Source organism: Coturnix japonica, chromosome 14 (genome assembly GCF_001577835.2).
Source record: "Coturnix japonica isolate 7356 chromosome 14, Coturnix japonica 2.1, whole genome shotgun sequence".
NCBI lineage: Eukaryota > Metazoa > Chordata > Aves > Galliformes > Phasianidae > Coturnix > Coturnix japonica.
In genome coordinates, this window is record NC_029529.1 from 8,758,586 (window position 1) to 8,779,051 (window position 20,466).

Consider the following 20,466-nt stretch of genomic DNA (forward strand, 5'->3'; position numbering starts at 1 on the left):
GGCCGGGGCGGTGGGGCCGAGCTCACGGGACGGCTGCGACCGCGGGGCGGAGTGGAAGCGGGCGGGGAAAAGTTTCTCCCTTGCTCGCCCCGTCCCTCCCTCTACACACACACACATACACGCACCTCTGCCTCTGCAGGCGGATGAGGGGCATTTTTGACAATTATTTTCTTTCCACTCCCATCCCTCGTCTGACATCACTTCTGCAGGAGGGAGGGCGGGAACAGCCCCGCCGCCAGACGGTCGCGGAGAGCTCCGCCGGCCCCCGCGCCCCGTGAGTACCGCGGCCGGTGGGGAGGGGGGGGGGGGGGACACGGGGGAGCTGCTGTGCCAGCGAAGGGACGGAGAAACCGAAAGAAAACCCTCCAAACCAGAATATTCACATGGAAATCAAAAAGTCTGGGGGGGATAGGGGGGAGCAGGGGGGCTTTGTTTACTACTATCCGGGCCCGGCTTGCAGTGCTGGCTGTGGCTGTGAGCAGCCGCCGCCCCGCTCGGCACTGGGGGAGCGGCGGGCGGGATGTTTCGAGCTGCCCCGAGCTCGCTCTGAGTTAATCTCTCCTCACATCTTCTTCTTTCTTTCTTCTACCCCATCTCCCCCACTTCTTCATCTTCTTTTTTCTTTTCTTTTTTTTCTTTTTTTTTTTTCTCTCTCTCTTTTTTTTTTTTTTCCTTGTTGATGTGATTTGAGTAATGTTTGCGTGTACTACGGTAACAATTCTTTTTGGGCAGCCGAACCCCCCCTAGTGGAAGAACTTTTACATACAACGCAGCACAGACTTCGGTTTGTGAAGTTAGGGTTTTTTATTATTTATTTATTATATTTATACATATATTTGCCAGCGTTAGGCGTTTTTCCACTTGAATCAAACCACCACGGTGTCAAAAAGCCGCTCCTACGTTCTCAGAGGGGCTGTTGATGGCTGCAGAGCCCCGTGGCACCAGGAGCTCGATGCCCGCCCCGGCTTTGAGCAAGGCGGGTCGCTCAGTACGGAGCTGTGGAGGTCAGCTCCTTGTTTGGACATCTCCAGGAGGAGCTCCCAATGCCTCCTTGCATCAGCTCGCTTTCCTTCGCTGCTCTCAGCCTGAAGCCACCGAGAAACCCTCAGCTCGGCCTCCTCGTTAAACTCTTGGCAGAAAGATTTGATTCAAGTGGTGCTGGATTAGTTTTTAATCTTTTTTTCCCCGGGAATACTTTGTAAATGATGAGTAATTGTTGCAGTTGAGCGTCTTAGAAGTATCTGACTTTGTTACAGGTGTGTGGGGGAACTCTTGAGAATCGCTGTTCGTTTAAGCACGTTTTCATGGAGTTCTGTAGGTACTTTGAAAATAAACAGCTGGGGTTGGCTGGTCTCCATCAAAAAGGAAAAAAGCACTTTCTTTTCCTTTACTTTCAGACTCCATACATACAGGACTGGTATGTTAGCTATGTAAAATAAGCCAGCTTTCCTGCAGAGCAGATATTTTTTTCCCCATCAAATGAAATGCTCTGTAATGATTCTTCTATCTGTTCTCTTGCTTTGATTTTTGAAGGCTTTGCTCCCCAGAAAAGCCCTGCTGGCAGTGGGATGGCAAGGTGGCTGCAGGTGTTCAGACAGCAGCAGCCCATGGGCTTTCATGAGGGCAGTAAGATGAGGTGCTGTGCTCTGCTTTCAGTTGTGAACTTGTAAAATTGACCCGGAGAATGGGTACGTGGAGGAAGATTGATCCTTCGTGTAGAATACAGTTGTGCACAGTTTGTATCATGTCAACTGCATGGCTGACATGGATTTACCGAGTCAGCTGCATACCCTGCCAGGTTAATTCTGATGAAACTAGGAATTATTCTGCCAGCTGGGGAGTAATAACCATCAACTCAAAGTGAAATACAATTATATCATGAGATCTCTAGCAAGATGACCAGTTTCTTGTTAGCATACTCATTTGGGAAGGAAAACAGTCTGTTGGTATAATTTAAAATAAAAACATAATACCAGTAGACAAGACACTGCTGGTGGTGTATTCTTTGTTTGTGGTCTCTGGAAGGACTTCTGTCGTAAGGACCCAAACAGTGTTGATTATGCTGTGGATCTGCCAGGGAGGAAAGACACTGCATTCTATTTGCTTACCCAGATTTAAAGCTCTTGCTAATAATGGAAATTGCTCCACACACAGAGCCAGTCAAGGTTGGAGGCTGCTGAAACGTCCTGCTTTCAGATGAGTTCTGTTGCAGTTCTCAGATGCTGAAGTTACTCTTTCTGGCAAACACGGCTTAAATGAAATCAACATCACCAGCTTCATCTTATACCAACTGCTACTTAATGCATTTGTTGCCTCATGACTTATTAGCATCTCTTGCTTCACAGCTGCTTTGTGTCTTTCTCTTCCATTTTCATGACTTATCTTTTATGGTGGTGTTCATCTCAGGGTTGTTTCCCATCTTGGGATTGTAGTTCTTAGAATGATCAGAAGAACACTGTACTGAGTAGTCCCATATGGATATTTAGAAGAGCAAGGCCTTCCTCCGATTTTGCTAATCACATCAGTTGTAGTTTATCTCTTGTCTTAATGCTGTTTGCCAGCCCATTTAAGAATGAGGTATTTGGCAGCACTTCCTTTTCCACCTCGGTGGTTTGTATATATTCTGATTTTCCAATTAGATTTCAAGTTCTATTTCTGTCTTGAATATCCTATAAGACATGACACCACCACAGAAATCACTACAAGAATGCTTTTAGTTAAAGAGATAAGTAAGTCTCTGGGGACAAGACCACTTGTATTGCTAGCCAGCAGAAGATGCACTTTCCGGGTCCTGCTGCCATCTTCCTGTTGGAAGAAGACCTGGTGGAATAAAGCACCGTGTTATTCAAGAACTGATAAGAAATTCACCTGATGTGTACTAAATGCTTTACATAAAAAATACACTCACTGCTTGAAAGCAGACAAATGTGAGTGGAGAAAGGAACACATTTACTGAAATCGCATTGGTCTCAAAGGGGCCACAGCAGTAAGGAATTCCATGCATGGAGCTGTTCAGCATTTGTTAGGTTTCGTTTGGTTTCTTGGATGCTCAAAGCGAACCAGTGATTGTTGTGGTGTGGGCTCTGTGTTTGCTTTCTTTGTTGAAAGCATTACTATTTTAGAGAGGAGATAATTCTGTTGAATGTATCTCTGTACATCAGGTTGTGTTCATGACTTCATCAGGAAGATAAGCATCTTCATTTTCAGAAAATAGATCTTGCTGGGTGGGATTCAAGAGAAAACCTGATGGCCTGAATTCATCCATCAAAGGAATTCATGTTTCTTCACCAAATGGGGAAAATGTAATTACGCCTTTTTATTTTGTCTATGAAGTTTCATGGGCAGGTTTAATGACGGTATGTTCATGCCAAGTGAAGCCTCATAATTTGGGTGTGACCTTAAAATACAACCCTCTGGCTGTGGAGAGATATTCAAAGGAGGCTGTAGGTTGGGCAGAAAGTGGGCTGACTCAGGCACACCTTAGAGATGGCTATGGGACATACATTTATGGGTGACTTCTCCAGTTCTTAAATATGACACGGTGTCTGGAATTGCACAGACAGAAAGTGTGAGTGTCTAACCAGGTGCTAAGTGGCACGTGAAATTTACACCCCCTCTTTCAGGCAGAAAGGGACCTTCCAAGGTACCCAGATATCACTGTTGAGATGTGTGTGCAACTGCTGAGCTCTTCAGTCAGTTTACTGACTCACTTGGTCTCTAAGGCTGACAGTTCTCAATGCACGGGAGCACCAAATCAGCAATGTAATTCAAACACAGAAACAAACCGTAGTCTGGAGACTGCAGGAAGAGACTAATGTAGTGAGCCTGCCCATTTTATCCTGTGCTTCATGGAACCTTTAGCTGGGAGGTCAGCCTGCGGTGCAGCAGGCACTGTGTGGCAGTGAAGAGGTGCTAGAAATGCTCCTACCTGAGCTGGTAAAGTTCATGTGGCAATCCTTAAGCTTTACTTTCAGTTGCACCGGTTGCAAATTAGAACGTAAAAACAGCCTTCAGAAAGTCGATTAGTTGGTTGAGTATTAAGACCAGTTATATGCTACCACGTTGCTGTGAAACAGAAATAGTAGTAATAGAGGAAGAGTTTGATCTTTTCATTTTATAGCCAAGTGCTCTACGGTCAATAGGGATGTATTTTCATACTCTTTCATAGGTGATGTGTAAACTCTGAAATAACTAAAAGTCAAATTTCTCAATGCAGAGCAAGTCATTGCCAAATCAAAACAAGCACTTTGAAAATTTTACAACAGTGAATGTAACACATTTAATTGCCAGCAATTTCCATAAAGCATCTGCCAAAGTTAAAACAATATCAGCTTTCGTTTCTACGGAATTAAATGAATTGCTTTCAATCTGGAAAGACAGACTTTTTTCTACCTTTGTTTGTTGGTTAATTAGATGGAACAGCATTAATCACTCAAACTGTTCTGTTGTATCTGGATTAATCTTTGGATAAGCAGGAGCCTGTAGTCAGTCAAACCCCGGTTCTGAGATTTGCTTGCAGAGCTCTGTTATTGTCTAGAATTAATGCTGCAGGTGCGTTTTGGTTTTTTTGTTCTATTTGCTTGTTATTGGATCAAACCGATGACGCATTTAAACTGTCAACCTGATGAGGAGGTCTCGTGTTACACTTGGTCTATACCTCCTTGCCCCGACAGGTATTGAGTGGGGACAGCTTCAGTGCCAGAATGTGGCCATGTGGTGATGGAGTGCGGGTGAGGCCAGGCCACACCTTGGCTCAGTTGTTTGCTGCAGGAGTGGGTTCCCAGGCACATCTTGCAGCTGGCAAAGCTTTACTGCTGCTCTCGTGTCGTTGCCCAGCTCCGTGAGGTCGCCCACTCACTGGTGCTGGAAGCAGGGATGTGCTTGTCACCTGTGCTGAGCTTGGCTGCTCCAGACCAGTTCTGCTGAATGTGGGAAGGAGCAGGGGCCCTGAGGGCACCTTCACAAGGCCAGACCTCACTGCTCTTTGGAGCGGATTGCTCTACAGAGCCTGAGAGCTCTGAGAGTTATGATGTCCATCCTGAATGTGCTCACACCTGATTTATAGCTATGTGTTCTCATCTTTAGGTTACATTATTCTTTTCCCTTCTGTGTGTCCTAACGTGTAAGAAACTGTGGGTTTTTTTCCCCTGTTTTGTAAGCATATTAAGAAGCTCAACCTATATGTAATTCAGGGTATTTTGTAGTGTAATTAAAATGTGAAAGTTAGGAGAATATATGCATATTTTGTAAGAAACCAAAACCAACAGTACACGAGCAGTTCCTTCTTTCACATTAGTGCTGGATTTTCCCAAACAGTGGGTACCTCTTGAGGTACAACAGATCTCTCTGCTGCCACGGGGCATCTTTCATTAAAGACAAGTTTTTGTTAGCATTTCTCCAAAAGCATGTGACTATTTCAGCATAAACTGAAGGTGGATGAGCAGATGGTGGAGGACACAAGCAACAACCTTGATGGGAATTAAGAGATGGTGTTACAGCCACCTCCATGCAACAGTGTGGATCGTACTGAACTGCCCAAACCTCGGATTATGATTACCTAGTGGAAAAGTACAGTTACATGGTGTTTTTAGTGGAAAATGAAGAATATATTAAAGATTTCCTTGTGAAGAAAGTGCTGCTTTGCGCTCCTTGAGGACACATCTTCCTGTTGAACACAAAAGCATCGAAAAAGAGGTTTTGAAATGATGAATGCTTGAGGTGTACTGTTCAAATGTACCTTCAGTCAAGGTTTTGTCCACCGAGCATAGGGAGCAGGTTTCTGTGACTGCAGCTTTTTACCTGCTAAATGACCTTCTCAGCACATGGTGGCTGTTGGGCTTCTCATTCCATTTTTTTTTTTTCTTCTTCTGGAGTATTTGAATAACTTTATCTTGAATCTTTTAAGCTCAAGACTGTTCTAGGATTTTCAGGTATGTCAGAAGGCTCATTTTCCCTGTGAGTGCCACTTCCCCACCCTGTGGCAAGGCATTGTGCTTATGTTTTCCCATAGGCCCTGCCTGATTGCTCTGCTGTCTGCCCACAATGGCTTTCATGGCACAGTGACTTTGTTCTGTAGTTCAAGCAGCAATACTTAAGGTCATAGTGAAAGGAGTCGTAGGGCAAGTCTAAACCCAGTCTGAACTTGTTTGCAAATAAATGACTGACATGGTTACAGAAGTGGCTGCAACGCTGCCATCCCTTGGTCCAAACTTTATTAAAAACATTCCTAAGAAATTAGAAGCATCAATTTCTTTGTACTCAAAGCTAGCAGTTTAGTTACCCTATTTCGCTGCAGTTTTTTTTTTCCTTGGTTTTGATTGGAAATGTATGGGATAGCAGAATTATAATTTCTCAGGCTTTGAAGTTCTGGCTTAATAGCACAGATGTAATGAGGAGAGATGACCTAACTGGTAAGCACAGTTTGTTCTACCTTTGGTAGCCAAGTAGGGTTTCTGAGGAGGAGTTAATGTTTAGCATGAAATAGGGCTGAAATGCTGCTTTAGGATCCCCTCACATATAGGTGAATGTTAGGCAAAGGATGTGGGGTTTCATTCTAAGCTTACTATTCTTCGGACAGTCCCATGCAACACTTAACTGCTGTAAAGAAAAGGCTTTAGAAAGACACAGGTGCACAGAAAAAGCAGATCTTGGGGCTTTGGTTTCAAGGCAAAATCTCCTGAAGGAAGTTGGACAAAAAATAAGTCAGTGCCATATCTTGCCAGTTGGCCTCCAAGCTTCTGTACTTCATTGTCAAAATATAACAAACTGAGTGTTTTAGTTGAGCTGAAGTTCCTGGGTTCTGAGACAGCCTGCTGCAAGTGCAACACAAAATCTAGGTCTGGAGAGTGATTCTATTTTCATTTTCTTGCACTGAATTGAAAAGACATAAGTAGCGTAGCCCACAGAAAACAAACTCTAGCCATTCATTTTTACTATTTTTATTTTTTTTGTATGTATTAATTCATTGTATGTGGGCAACATTGTTTCATTTCCTTCTGATTTCCCTGTTTTGTGATGAAGGACTTTGAAAGGTAGCTGGAAGCGTAAGTGAGAAGTTTCTACATAAAATCTACCCCTGAGCATGGAGAATAGGTCATCTATAGTCCTTGGAGATCCTTCAAGACTCTTAAAGACCAAAATGTCCTTCAAGTCAGGTTACCCATTGTACTACCTACTACCTAAGAACGTATTCTTATGTTGTAGCTGTATGGGGTATCACCCACAGAAGCAGAGTTCAGACTTATCCATTTCAGACTTGTTGCACAGAGACATGGCAGCATGTAGGAAAGCAGTTCCAGCACATGCCAGCTGCCCTGCTTAACTCCTTGGCAACAATACCAACAAGAAAGTGATCCAACAGGAATTACTCAAACAGTGGAGCAATGTACGGATACTGCAGACTGTGAGTAGGGTTAGAGTAACATAAATACAGTCATGGGCACTAGTATTTCACAAGCCACTGAAGGTTGAAAATAGAAGTGTAACTGGTGTTAGAAGAATTAGCCTGAAGCAAATGATATTCTGGGCATGTTGAGGTTTTAATCCAGAATCCCTAAAATGAAAGAGCAGCTGGTGAGAACAAGCAATAGGCGCCACTAAAATTTATGTAACTGGTTCACCAACAGGTTAGCGAGTGGTGGCGGGGAGGAAAGTGGAGCCTCCTGCATAACAAAGAAGTAACTGGAAATAATGCAAGTTAGCAGAGAGTCAAGCTTAAAGACAGTGCTGTGGTGCCCAGGTTTATGTGCTAGTCAGCATGGAGAACCTGAAGGGGAAAAATATGAGCTTGAATATTATTTGCCTTATTTTAAGGAATATCACTTAGTAAATTGTCCTGTAATGTTGGTGTTCCTGATTAACTCAGGCAAAAGTAATAATGAAACCGGAGTGGGTTGGTTCACCTGGTGTAATTATTTCCTTTGTGTTAAATTTCCTGAATTTCTTGTCGTTTATGTTGTTTGATATTTAGGCATCGTTGAAACCCACAAAGCTTCTGCTACTTTTGCTGTCTAAACTTAGTTCCCTTCTGGTTCCAGTTCTCAGAATCACATAAGAAAAACAGAATAATTTGTATGTGATAAAAGAAGAAGAAAGAAAAAAGCTTACAGTATTTCTCTCCTCCATATAAACCAGAGAATGCTAGGCAGGGTTAGAGGTAATGCACTGATTCCTGAGTTCTCTGTCTCTGTCATGAGACACCATGAGACGTGGCACAGGAACTCTGAGCAGAATGAAGCACTTATCATGTAGATCCAAACATCTTATGATGCATCACAAGATGACAGGCTTTTCATGTGACCAGTGTACAAGATTTTTCTTCTAACTTCACATATACAGCCTTAATTATAGCACCAAGGGACAGAAGAATTGGCAATTAAGGCTTGCCTTGATTCAGTTTTACAGCGGTGACCTCAAGAAAGTTCAGCTGAATTAAATTCTTATTGATGGCCCCAAGACCTGCTGTGCTAGTTGCAGTGAAAGATCTCAGGGCAGAAGGCTGCAGGTCTGCTGACTTGTTTGGCCAGATCTGCCCCTGCTTTGGGTGTGCCTTTTCTGCCCACCAGCTGTGGGTGACTGGCAGCCCTCACACCTCAGCCATGCTGTGTGCAGAAGTTGGAGTTGCTCTGTGCTGTTCTCACCCTGCTTCTGGGAACATGAACCAGGACTGTCTGGGCTGAGATCTTCTACATGTGTGGACACAACTGAGTATGATATAAAGAAATGATCTTAGGAAATGAGAGCTAGGGATAAGCTCTGGTTTTCTCAGTGCAGATGAGTGCAGGATAAATTGTGCTGTGTACGTGGTGCTCTGGTTGCAGAAGTTACGTATGCACAAACACGAGCCGTAGCTTGGCAGTAGAGTGTAACCACATGGGAAGAAAGAAAAACACGGGTTGCAGAGATCACATCTGGGCTGGAAGGTAGTGACAAAACCTTCTGTTGAGAGCTATCGAGGCAGAATTTTTGTTCTTGATTTCTGTACTAAACAGCAAAATAAATTCATGTAGGCATAGCTCTGTACTGCTGGGTAATAAACATAATACTTTATCTTAAAGTTGGAGTGACTGGGGGGAGTTAGACAGTGAGAAGTGAGTCAGTGTTGTAATGTGTTTGCTTATTACGATACAGAAATGTTGGGAAACATGGATTGAATGTTTCCCCCTCAAAAAAAGAAAAATTGAGCAATTTTAGAGTAAGAATCCTGAAAGAGCAATGAAGCTTTCCATGGCAGCATGTACAAACGGTGGCTAAGTAGGATATTGTTTCCAATTCTGCAAAAAATAGGAAATTAAAAAAAACCCAATAATTACAGAATCCTCTGTTACATCACACACTGATACCAACATTTTCTTTGAGGTAACTGATATTTTCTGTGCATCTTCTTAATGTTGTTGTAGATTCTTGTTCATGTACAATACTACCAAGTGTTAGTGCACTAAATATATGTGTTTTTTTTTTTAAAGGTATTTTCTATTATTATTAGCAACTACTTTTAAGAAACACTTCCTGGCTACATAAATTAAATGTGAAAGATAGGGTTTTCATCTAACCTGAATTGTTGGTGCTTCTGCTGAGCAGAATTAGGTCAACCAGGTTAAGCAGTGGTGCAGGCTGATCTGTTCCTGCAGGTGCTCTCCATTTTGCAGATGAGGCAGATGCTGATCACATTACCAGGTGGAATGCTGCTGGTTTGGCAAGCTCCGGCTGCTGGAACAACTGGAACCAATTGGGAGCCTGAAGAGAAAGAACCCTTGAGGAACAGTGAATAAAAATCAGGGAGACTTACAGCTAGCATGCAGAAATAGGATGCTACTAAAGCATTTGGTTAGTTAATATAGTTATTAGTTAATAGTTAAAATATTAAGAATTCTGAATGCTAATGCAAACAGTGTTCTCAGAAATTCCCCATGAAAAAAACATGACTTTGTCATTTGCCAGCTCATGAGAGAGGACAGTTGTTGCCTGCTTCTGAGAGGGGTGTGCAGACAGACCTCAGAGAGCCAGTGAAGGAAAAACTTTTTTTAGTGAGTAGAAGAACATTGAGTAATCAAAACAAACTTTTAAATCCCAGATTTGTCAGGACTGAATGAGGAGTGGTTCCTTATAGGTGTGCTGAGAGATGACGTCTTTTCTGCCTTGAGTGGGATGCAGATACTGGAAGAGTATCTTCCTCGTTGCTGGCTGCAGCTTCAGGGGAAGGAGCTGCTCTGTGCTTCCTGTGCCAAGATGTATGAAGGCTGGAAGACCCTTCCCTTGTTATTCCTTACTCAAGCTGGGATGAACTTTATGCTGTCCATAGGAGAGGTTGCCAGCAGTGACTGTAGCCTGCAGATCTGTCTGTGCTCTTCTGGGAATGGGGAGCAAGTTGTTGTCTTCCCTGATGTGAATTACTTGGAATTGGCCTAGCTCCCCCAAAGTGTTCAATGTCTGTATCTGTTTGAGGTGTTTGTAGCCCTGTCTACTGAGAAGTTGAAGAACTGAAGGTTCTTGAGAAGCATCAGGCTATTCTTACTGCCTTTGTGTGTGTGTGTGTGTGTGTGTGAAAACAAAATATAAAGCTCTTTCATTTAATCTTGGCTTTATTTGGGAGAAACATACGTCTCCTCATCTCCTGCCTGTTTTTATCTATCCTGTTTGAAACTCTGCTCATTATGGCTGAAAGCAGTAAAATAAAACCATTCAGTTGATTAAAACTGGCAAGTTCTGGGCTGGCAAGTCTTGATTTTGCAAGTTGGTTTTAATTAGGTTACATTTTTTCCTCTCTCTCTTATTTTATGACGCATCATGTAATAAGATGCATTGTTAGCCTTAAAATAATAGAGCACAGTTTGATTCTCGATCCTTATATGGCAGATGACTATTGTCTGCTTAGATAGCATCTGTGAACAAATGAAACCGAAAAAATCCTAACCACAAGACAAGGGAGTGCTGTGTGAAGACTGGTACATTTTACAGTGAAGATATTTTGATGTGGCATTACACAAACCCGCAAAATAGCTTCTTTTCCATCTTCCTGCCTTTCATTCAAGAAAGTCTCGGTAGGCAGCCATGAATGACATTTCTAGAAGCACAATGTGGCTGCTAGATTCAGAAGATCCTGACTCAGATAGCAGAGTTGGCTCTGTGGGGGAAGTTACCGCTTCTGTTATTTGTTATGACTGACAAGTCAAGTTTAATGGAGAAAATTGGAATAAAAATTGGACTAGCTGCTTTCCCTGCTTTAGGATTTGACATAGTTTTCCAACAGAGTCATTCAAGTTTGATACAGTAATAAACATATCAGATCAGTTTTCCTTATCTCATAAGCACCTGTATGTTTTTTGGCTTTTTGCTCATTGTAGTGTGGTGCTGCAGTGAAATGTGCTGCAGTGTGGACAGTAAAGGATTGATCTGGAACTTCTAGTCTGTATTCAGCGTGTTTTTGCAGAGTACAGTTGTATTTTGGATTGATGGGAGTGCCAGTGGAGCTGCTATTCTCTTTGAAAATGCTGTCAAAGTTGTCCTTTTATTTGATTACACACTCCATCCACATTGCTCGTCATACATGTAGCTTGTGAATCCAGAAACAACAGCAAGGGAGAGAGGGTTAGATAAGCAAAAATGGAGTCTTCAAATATTTGCCTTTTCTTCCATGTATTTGCTGTGTAACAAATATGTGGTCATCTGACATAGGAGGAAATTTCCAAAGTTAAGGAAGGGGAGAAACACTGAAAAGGAACTTATGAGTGATGCTTTAAAAGCATGGTTGAAACAAGACCTTACCAAAAAGCCAATGGAAGTTCTGGCATAGCATGGAAATGAGGCTGTCATTTGAAAAGTAATTCTTTAAAAGTCAACATGAAAGAGTGCTTTATATCTCTGCTGGAGAAGCTTGCAGAAAGAAATTTTGTGTTTACTCACTGCATCCATCCCACTTGCATATTACACAAACACACCTCTTGGCTTCACTTCAAGTTGAGATTCACTTAAACACTGGTGGTGCTAGCTACATATCACATGTAACAAACAGAAAGCTGTCGTACTGGTATAAAGCATGATTAGTGAAGTTTTTTACCTCCGGAGAAAGAATACATGCCTTGCAGCCAAACTACATACAACCTTTCAAACTCTTTAATAGTACTGTGCTTTGAAATACGCTTGCAATGACCATGAGCATTCACAGCCACACTGAAGTAGTATAATGATGGGTTTTTAATGAACAATCTTTTAATGAACAATCATTTACAATCTTTTTTTCTTTATAACAGATTTATCTCAAACTAAATACTCCTCAGATCAAGGATGTTGATTCTTCTGGCTTTCATTATTATATTTCACATAACTTCAGCAGCGCTGTTGTTCATCTCAACTATTGACAATGTAAGTGTCATTTCTTCTTGTTCCTCAAGAGCCCAGTTATTTCTTTGCTTTATATCATCTTATATTATTCGCTGTGTTTCAGATAATTTTCCAGATGTATTTTGAGCCTTAGAAGTCTTCCACCAACTTATTATCAGAACAAATGTTTGTATAAGAAAAAAAATCGTATTATCCTAAAGTTTGTTTCCAAATAACACTTAAAACTGTGCAACTGAAAATAGATTTGGCCTCTTTTCTTCTCAGAGGAGGATAATTTCTGCTATGGATTAGTTTCGATTTACTTGAAGCAATTTCAGCTCAAAGTTTTAGAATCATGTGGCTTTCTTTTCTGATTTCTTTTAATTTTGTGACAAGAAAAAGATTACTTTTCAGTGTTTACATCTAGCTCTTAATATGAATGATTATTTCCAAAACAGCTGGCACAATGATTGATACTCTTAACTGCACTGGTTTCTTTCTCTGAGAGGTTCAAATGAGTGCACAGGCTTTTAGGATTTAAAAAAAAAAAGTACTGGAAATACTTTACCTCACTCAGTGAAGCTGGTTTGAATCCCACAGTCTTTCCAAACACTGTGCTCTAAGTGAAATGATGTGATATCCACAACTCTTCATTGCAAAACTGAATGAACTGATGTTGCTTTTCAGCCAACTAGTTGATACACTGGAGTAAGTAGTAAATTAAAAGCACTAAAACCAAGTTTTATTGTCCTGCTCCTTTGAATATTTAGAAAGCTAGGATGGTGGACAGGCAAATTATTCTTAGCTCAGGTCAGTTACATACAAAGGATTACAGAATCCCAAAACCATGAGCTCTGCTTTGTGTCATTAACTACTTTTAAGCAGTAACAAACTACGCAACCAGCTTCTACTTGGTTTTAGCACTTTCATAGGTTTTATGTTGGCAAGAAAATCTCTCTCAAAGTATTAAAAACCCTTCAAAGCTGAAAAATAATTTATTCCACGCTGACAGCAAGAAAATGAATGGCTTAGTGCGTATTGGGAAAGTAATGCTTTTTCTTAACGCAGTAATCCATTGTTACTCTGACATACAGAGATACCATCATAACACAATGATGTCCTTATTGCTGCCTTTAAAGCTGCCCAGTATTCAGTGAGGTTTCTGGAATGTCTCTTTAAGCAGTTTATGATTCCAGGAGTCATATTTAAAAGTCATATTTTTCCAGAAGCTACTCAAAACTGAGGCCTGGGTAGCTATTGGAGCTGGAGAGGATTTCCTGAGGAAATGCCACTTGTGTGGAGTGGTTGCAGCATTTCCCAGGCTACTGTAAAAAATCTGTTCAGTCACCGTAGTAGTATTTTGCATTAAAAGTTAAAACACTGAAATAGAAATACCACAGTGAGATCTTAATTTATTGCTGTTACTTCCCGTCAGATGCCACACTGCACAAACCACATTTGCACATTGACAGCACAGCTACGTTAGCTGAGATTAATTCATTCAGTGTCGGGAACCAGAAAATTTGTAAACAGGGTTTCTGTTTCTTGGTTTATTACTCTGCTGTTTCCCATGAGTTAAAAAAAGTGCCGTGCCTTAAGGGAATTTACATTCCAAAGGAGGTCTGGATGAACAAATTATAGCTTGTCTGGGTATCTTCTGGAGTTAGCAATCTTTGAATGTCCAAGACTTCTGTCTGAGAAGTAGAAAATTGCTTGTGCTTCAGGGTGGCCATCTTGTCCCTTTCTTACTTCACATGGGTTTAAGATGAAAATGATGAATAAAGAAATATCCTTTATTCCAGAATCGAACAGACAACATGCAGCCTTCAGATTTGTGGTCAGTACATGACTCAGTACAAATTTATCAGAAAAAATGTAGAAAGGTCTTTGGTCTCTTTCTTCTGCTTATTACCTCCCAAGCCTTGATTTCAAGCAGGAGCACTGAAGCTTTTAGTTCTTTACTGAGAAGGCAGAAGTATTTTCCAATTCTTAATGCTGTTGGCTTCCCATCCCATCTCCAAATATGGAATAGTAACATGTTTCTTTCCCTCTCTTTCTTGAGGCCTAGACTGTACAAATGCTTTTAAGCTCATTACATCTGAAATTTAGTTTCAAAGGTTAATAAAATGAACAGATGTTTTGTTTCAGTGGATGTAACTTTACTTTTATTTTTCAGGCCTGGTGGGTAGGAGACAATTTTTCTACAGATGTCTGGAGTACATGTGCCACAAATACTAGCACCTGCACACCTATAACTGTTGAATTCAGAGGTGAGTATCTCTGCATGCATATGTCTCAGTTCCTTTAGCAGGAGATAGGGGAAACCAACATAAACTTTTCAGGGGCAAGAATATACTTGTTCAAAAACCTGTATGTTCTAACTACTCATGTCTTCTAAACTTTTCAATACTGGATTTCCATTTTGGAAAAGCAAACTGTTCTTACAGGTTTTCTCATGGGAGAACAGAAAGGACTGTTAGGTACGCTGAAAGCCCAATATGAGGGACTAAACACAAGCAATTAAGAATAAGTGCCAAAGAACATTTAAAGTACTGGATCAGGTAGAAGTGGTGAAGAAGTGGCTCTGCAGTGATGGAACTCGCCTCTCAGAACTGAACTTTAAAAGAAGAACCTAAATACAATGTTTTACTGGCATGAGGGTAAAAGGGAAAGAAAATGAGAAAACAATCTGAAGTTGTAACATGGATAAATTAATGTACAGTACAACCTAACTTATCCCACTTTACCTATATATATATATATATATATATATATAAAATTCTCAAGAGTTACTTTAGCTATTTTTTAATCAAAGCTGCTTTTGTTTTTGCAGAATATCAATCAATTCAGGCTGTTCAGGCCTCCATGATCCTATCTACTATTTTCTGCTGTGTGGCGTTTCTGGTTTTCATTCTTCAACTTTTCCGTCTAAAGCAAGGAGAAAGATTTGTGTTAACCTCTATTATCCAGCTCCTGTCATGTGAGTGACTTTTCAACACTTGTGACTTTAATGATGTTTACATGAAAGTATGAAAGGGAAGGAGAAAAAGGTTTCAGAAAGAATGAGCTGTATGAGAAATGTGTAGGGCTGTGGAGGTCATAGCTTGTCCTGCATATATGATTAAACATGGAACTGCTCAATTCTGTACTGTTTAGGCAGTGGAAACATGGGAAAAATCACAGCTCAGAAGTAAAAATTTGGTAGGGAAAGAATCTAAGATGCTGAGCATCTTGATAAAATTAAGTAACTCTGCAAATGTTGCAGGCAGGTACTTCCTTAAGTTTTGTTAGTCTTTAAAACTATCCAGATGTTAAGAGTCATCGTGTGTTCATTGCAAATTACATGAATATGCAACAGCACTTAAAACTTAGTCCCTGCCAAAAAAAACTTGAGAGCATGTCCTGAAATGCCCCCAGTTTCATTGGCAGATGGAAAATAAGTGTTTGCAAAAAGACACTGCTGGAAGCGGCCATCAGATGAGCGTCAGTGGATGGTTATTATACATGTTGATATTATCTAACATTACTAACCTTTGCTGTATTTTTCTCCTCCAGGTCTGTGCGTTATGATTGCAGCTTCAATTTACACAGATAGGCATGAGGAACTGCACAAGAGCATGGAATATGCCATTGAAGTTTCTAAAGGCCAATATGGCTATTCCTTTGTCTTAGCCTGGATTGCATTTGCCTTTACTCTGATCAGTGGTGTTATGTACCTAGTATTAAGGAAACGTAAATAAATGTTGGCAGCTAGTTATTACTGTCACGACAGTACAAAACCAAATTCCAATAACTATTTTGTATATAATCATTTACATGGTTTCGTAGTAAAGGTATTGTTTCTCTAAAAATGTACTGTGTTCTTGATATGAAACAGAATTAAAAAAAAAAAAACAAAAAAAAACCAACAAAAAAACAAACCACAACAAAAACAACCAACAGCAGGTTTAATGGAATGCCTGGCATTCGGTCTGAGCAAGACTGACCCAAGTTTTCTTTTACTTATTTCACCGTCATCACAGGTGAAATGGTGTATTTCCCTTTTCTAGGCATAAACAGTGCCTGGCCTCTGTCAGATCACTATTAAAGTCTTTGCAAATTAATTTGGAAGCAATATGCTAAGCATATTCCTGGCCTGGATCTAGTCCTTTGGGATGGGATAAGTACAAGGGAAGTGAAAAATGAGGTCAGGATCATGGTGCAAAAGCAAACAAGTATGAAAGCCTAAAGCTGCACTCAATGTGGCTGTTATAGCAGAGGACGAATGTTCTGCTATTTATAATGTGCAGTAAGTGTCATCAAGCTTTTATTAAAACCACTTGCTTTGCAAAAGTAAACAACTCCTTTTTGTACTCCAGCAAATGATTCTCTTTATCCTTCTTCACTTTTAATTTAAGCCTACAGAGCCTTTGGCAGGAAAAGTTACAAGTATATTCGATGTTCAGTGCACAACTTGGGACTGGAGCAGTCTGAGCAGAAAGAGATCCTCCACTCAAGTCCTGCAGCCCTTCATTTTTGCATTGTGCAGTACCAAATATAACTTTTTTTTTTTTTTTTTTTTTAAACAGCCAAACTCAGTATGTTTATTCCACTGGGCTTTGGTTGGATGTATCATGTTGGCTAATATATGATTTATAAAGGCTGCTTTTTTTTTCCTGTGTCTGCTCACTAGGAAATTGGCCTTTACAAAATTCATTCTAAGTTCCTATGTGAATTTTACTTGAATAAAAATTCCTGCTAGAGAAACCAGAGTGTAACTATTATGCATAGGAGTTCCAGGATAGTTTTTCAAAGTTTTTGGTGATTCTTACTTTTCAGTAATTCTGTGAGAGAATTACTGTAATGCCAGATTTAAGTGCTCAGCAATATAATACTGGCTTTGGCTGGTGGTGATTTCAGGGTTTGGAGACCTGTGTGGGGAATGAATGAAGTGGCTTCTTCATGTTAGTCACACCTTTGATATTAAAACATAGATTTGACTTTGTAAAAGCATTAACCATGTATTCATTCCATGATATTTGCTACAGCTGACCCAATATATAGGCAATAAAAGTAAATGAATTTTAAATGAGATTTTATACTTAATGTAGACCAAAATTACTACTACAAAATAATGTAGCTCTACTAATGTTGATAACTTACCCTGTTCCTCAGCAGCTGATAGTCTGACCCTTTGCTGCAGGTAATTCATCCTTGAGTTCTCATGGAACTGTGTAGAAATTGTCTCTGACATGAGTAAAGTAATGGGTCATGCTGTTCCATCTCCATTCCCTGAACATCCTAAAATGCTCTAACGAGTAATACTTTTATTAGGGAGCAAAGAAAGCACAACAGGGGTGTTGAGAAATTAATTAGACAAATAAGCAGAACAGCAAATTAAAATAACAGCAGTTAAAAAAACCCCTCGATAAATCAGTCTGAGCGAAATGCATTCTCACCTTCCCAGTCTTGCATGATGTGGTGTTCTGTTAGTCCTATTTCTCTTAGTGGGAACACTCTGAATTTCAGGCATTACCACCCTACTTTTTAAAAAAGTGTTTCTGCTGTTTGCTGAATACATTTCAGATTCAAAACCTGAATTTTGCTGGCAAGGAGGATTTGTTTTAAATAAACAGATGTAGGTTTAAGGCTGAAAGCAGATAGATAGATAGTCTGTAAGTCAGGTGTTTGGCTAGTTTTATTCAAACATGAAATATTAAGGGCAAAATTCTAAACCAAATGTTCATTAAAGCTATTTTATATCTAGAAGATAATCTTATAACACTGTAAATTAAGCTGAAATGCCACTGACTTGAAGAGATGCTTCTTCAGTTTCTTGCCTTAATAATACTTAGGTCATTTATCGAGCAAATATTTAAGATAAAGATGTATATATACATGAACTCCGCTTACTTCTACGGTAAAAGCTCTGCCACTTTAGTTAGAAGTGAAAAGCACACACACTTCAATGTACAAACAGCAGCATGCACATGGTGCCACACAGAGAACCTATGTCAGTGTTGGAAGTACCAAGAAAATAAATGCCAAAATTTTGAAAGAGAGTTTTAATGGGACAAACATATTTTGGAATATTCTTTTTACCTGATGTGCCTTTAAAATATACCATTTTCTATGCTCTATATATTCTGAAACTGTACATGAAAATAAAACAAATTCTTGTATTGTATTAGCAAGATCAATGCATTCAGCAGTCTGACCTTGTCTTTAAGCCTGGGGTACATTTATGCAGTGTGGGATGAGAAATAGTTGAGTGTTTGTGTGAACAGGTGAAATCGAATTCTTCCTGCCTGTGCTGGAGCCACACACTGGTTATTTTTGTCATTTGTTGAAGAGCTTTCAGGGTAAGTAGAACATCAGTGTACTAATGTGGAAGTGCACAGTCCTGTTAGAATAGCTACCATGTACTGCAGGACCCATGTGTGCTGTGATAAGAGTTACTAGTAAGGTCTCTCTTTCTCATTGACAGAAACAGCTGTGTGTTTGAGATTATTTTGAATGCCTTGAGAAATGTTAGAAACAAGTCAGTCAGCAGCTTCTGTATCTTCTCCAGCCTAAGCTTCATGTGTGCAGTGGGATGACAGAAGTACAGGTGGGTTTGTACAGATTGCTCTAAAGTGAGAAGTAATTAAGACTAATAACGTGTGATGAACAGCAAATCAAGCCCTTATTTTGCCTGTTGTCCTCCTACATTGTACATACCTGCTCCTGATGTTTTCATGGAGCAGGCACAAATGTTAACTGTGTAGGGGAGCACAACTGGTTCAATTTCTGTAAGGGTCTGTGACAGTGCAGCACCCTTTGGATTTTGCACATGAATTTTTCAACAAGCTCTGGAGAAGGAGGGGTCATTGCCAGTGGTGAAGATGTGGATCGTGCCTTGAAATCCATGCACCAAGTCAATAGCAGTTATTTGAACAAGGGTAGCAAGCCAAATGCACAACTTCTAGTTCATACAAACCTTCCTTCATATAAATACAGAAACTTCTGAACTGCTACTGTCTGTATAGTTTGCAAGCTACCAGAATTGTCTCAGATTATCTCTTATTTATGTATTAACATTCAGCATTTTGCTGATCCCTGTTTTCTATCTTTAGCCTTTTGCCTAGACTAGAAAATACTCCTTGCAAACTCGTAATAACAAAGTAGAAAATGTTGTGTGCAATTGAAGGGAGTGTGTTATGTCAGAGGGACGTTGATTTACTTTGGATCAATACCAAACTAACTGAATTTGTAGACTTCTATGTTCTTTTTCCTTAATTCAGCTACAAAACTCACCAACCCGTGCATGTACTCAGCCACTTACATTTAAAACAGGCATACACTACGCAGCTGCAGGTGCTGCCACAAAATTTGATGACTATGAAAGGCAGTTATATTGCTGTCATAAATGTCAAAAAACTTCATTCAAACCAGATGCACACACATAAATACAAGGGAAAAGCCAGAAATACAGTGCATGGGTGCACGGCTTCAGGGATTCAATTTCTTAACATATTATCAGCAATATACAGCTGCTATATTCTCTTTTCCTTGATATTTTTGCATTATCACTCTAGATAGTTTCATTTACTTTTTAGTAAAATTCTTTGGGCAGAGAAATTCTTTAAGCATCTGTGTTGGGGAATTACAGTTTTGGAACCTACAAGTTGGTGGGATTTGAAAATTGCAATCCTTTTAGGAACCGATGTCTTAAAACATTTTTAGTCGTGAAAGATTTGGAGGAAGAGGAAGGCAACAGGATGAGTAAGGAAGAGAAAAAGGTGAATGGAGCTGTTACGTGTCTGCCTGCCCGTGGTACCCACAGCATCATTCCCTTCCTGCTGGCCGTGCTGCACTATTCGCGTTCCGACAGAGCCTCCTCGTGGCGAAACAGCGCTGCGTACCCATTTCAAAACGCCTCTAAAAAGTCCGACTTTCCGTAAGTTCTGAAACATTCAGTTAGGTATAAAACCGCAGGGTTTGGGGATCCTCCCCTCTCTGTTCAACCACTCTTTATTCCAATGATGGAGGACATTTGTGAAGATGCAGTCTTCTCTCTCATTGGGTTTACTGGCAAACTTGCAGTTAGAAATACAGAGGAGCTGGGGGTTTATTTTAATTTTTCTCTGAAAGGTTTATTACATAAAGGATTTTCATTAATCAAAATGA

The 20,466-nt window shown here is 40.3% G+C and overlaps 1 protein-coding gene across 2 annotated transcripts; it reads left to right on the forward strand.

Moving 5' to 3' along the window:
* The first annotated feature begins 87 nt into the window (after nt 1-87).
* EMP2 (epithelial membrane protein 2) lies at nt 88-18,501 on the forward strand. 2 transcript variants are annotated; one of them, XM_015877110.1, is made up of 5 exons: nt 88-274; nt 12,249-12,360; nt 14,495-14,588; nt 15,152-15,298; nt 15,874-18,501. In XM_015877110.1, exons 2-5 carry the CDS (start codon nt 12,283-12,285, stop codon nt 16,056-16,058), a joined length of 504 nt encoding a protein of 167 aa, XP_015732596.1. In that variant the 5' UTR covers nt 88-274; nt 12,249-12,282; the 3' UTR covers nt 16,059-18,501. The 2 variants fall into 2 exon arrangements, with proteins under 2 accessions (XP_015732596.1, XP_032303642.1); XM_032447751.1 differs by lacking the exon at nt 88-274 and adding an exon at nt 9,807-9,825.
* Nucleotides 18,502-20,466: the final 1,965 nt, after the last annotated feature.

Bases quoted from the DNA above. Each gene is read 5' to 3' on its own strand.
- EMP2 (XM_015877110.1), top strand. From the start codon at position 12,283: ATGTTGATTCTTCTGGCTTTCATTATTATATTTCACATAACTTCAGCA. The intron at 12,361-14,494 runs GTAAGTGTCATT...TTTATTTTTCAG, and splicing joins TCATCTCAACTATTGACAAT to GCCTGGTGGGTAGGAGACAA. The intron at 15,299-15,873 runs GTGAGTGACTTT...TTTCTCCTCCAG, and splicing joins TATTATCCAGCTCCTGTCAT to GTCTGTGCGTTATGATTGCA.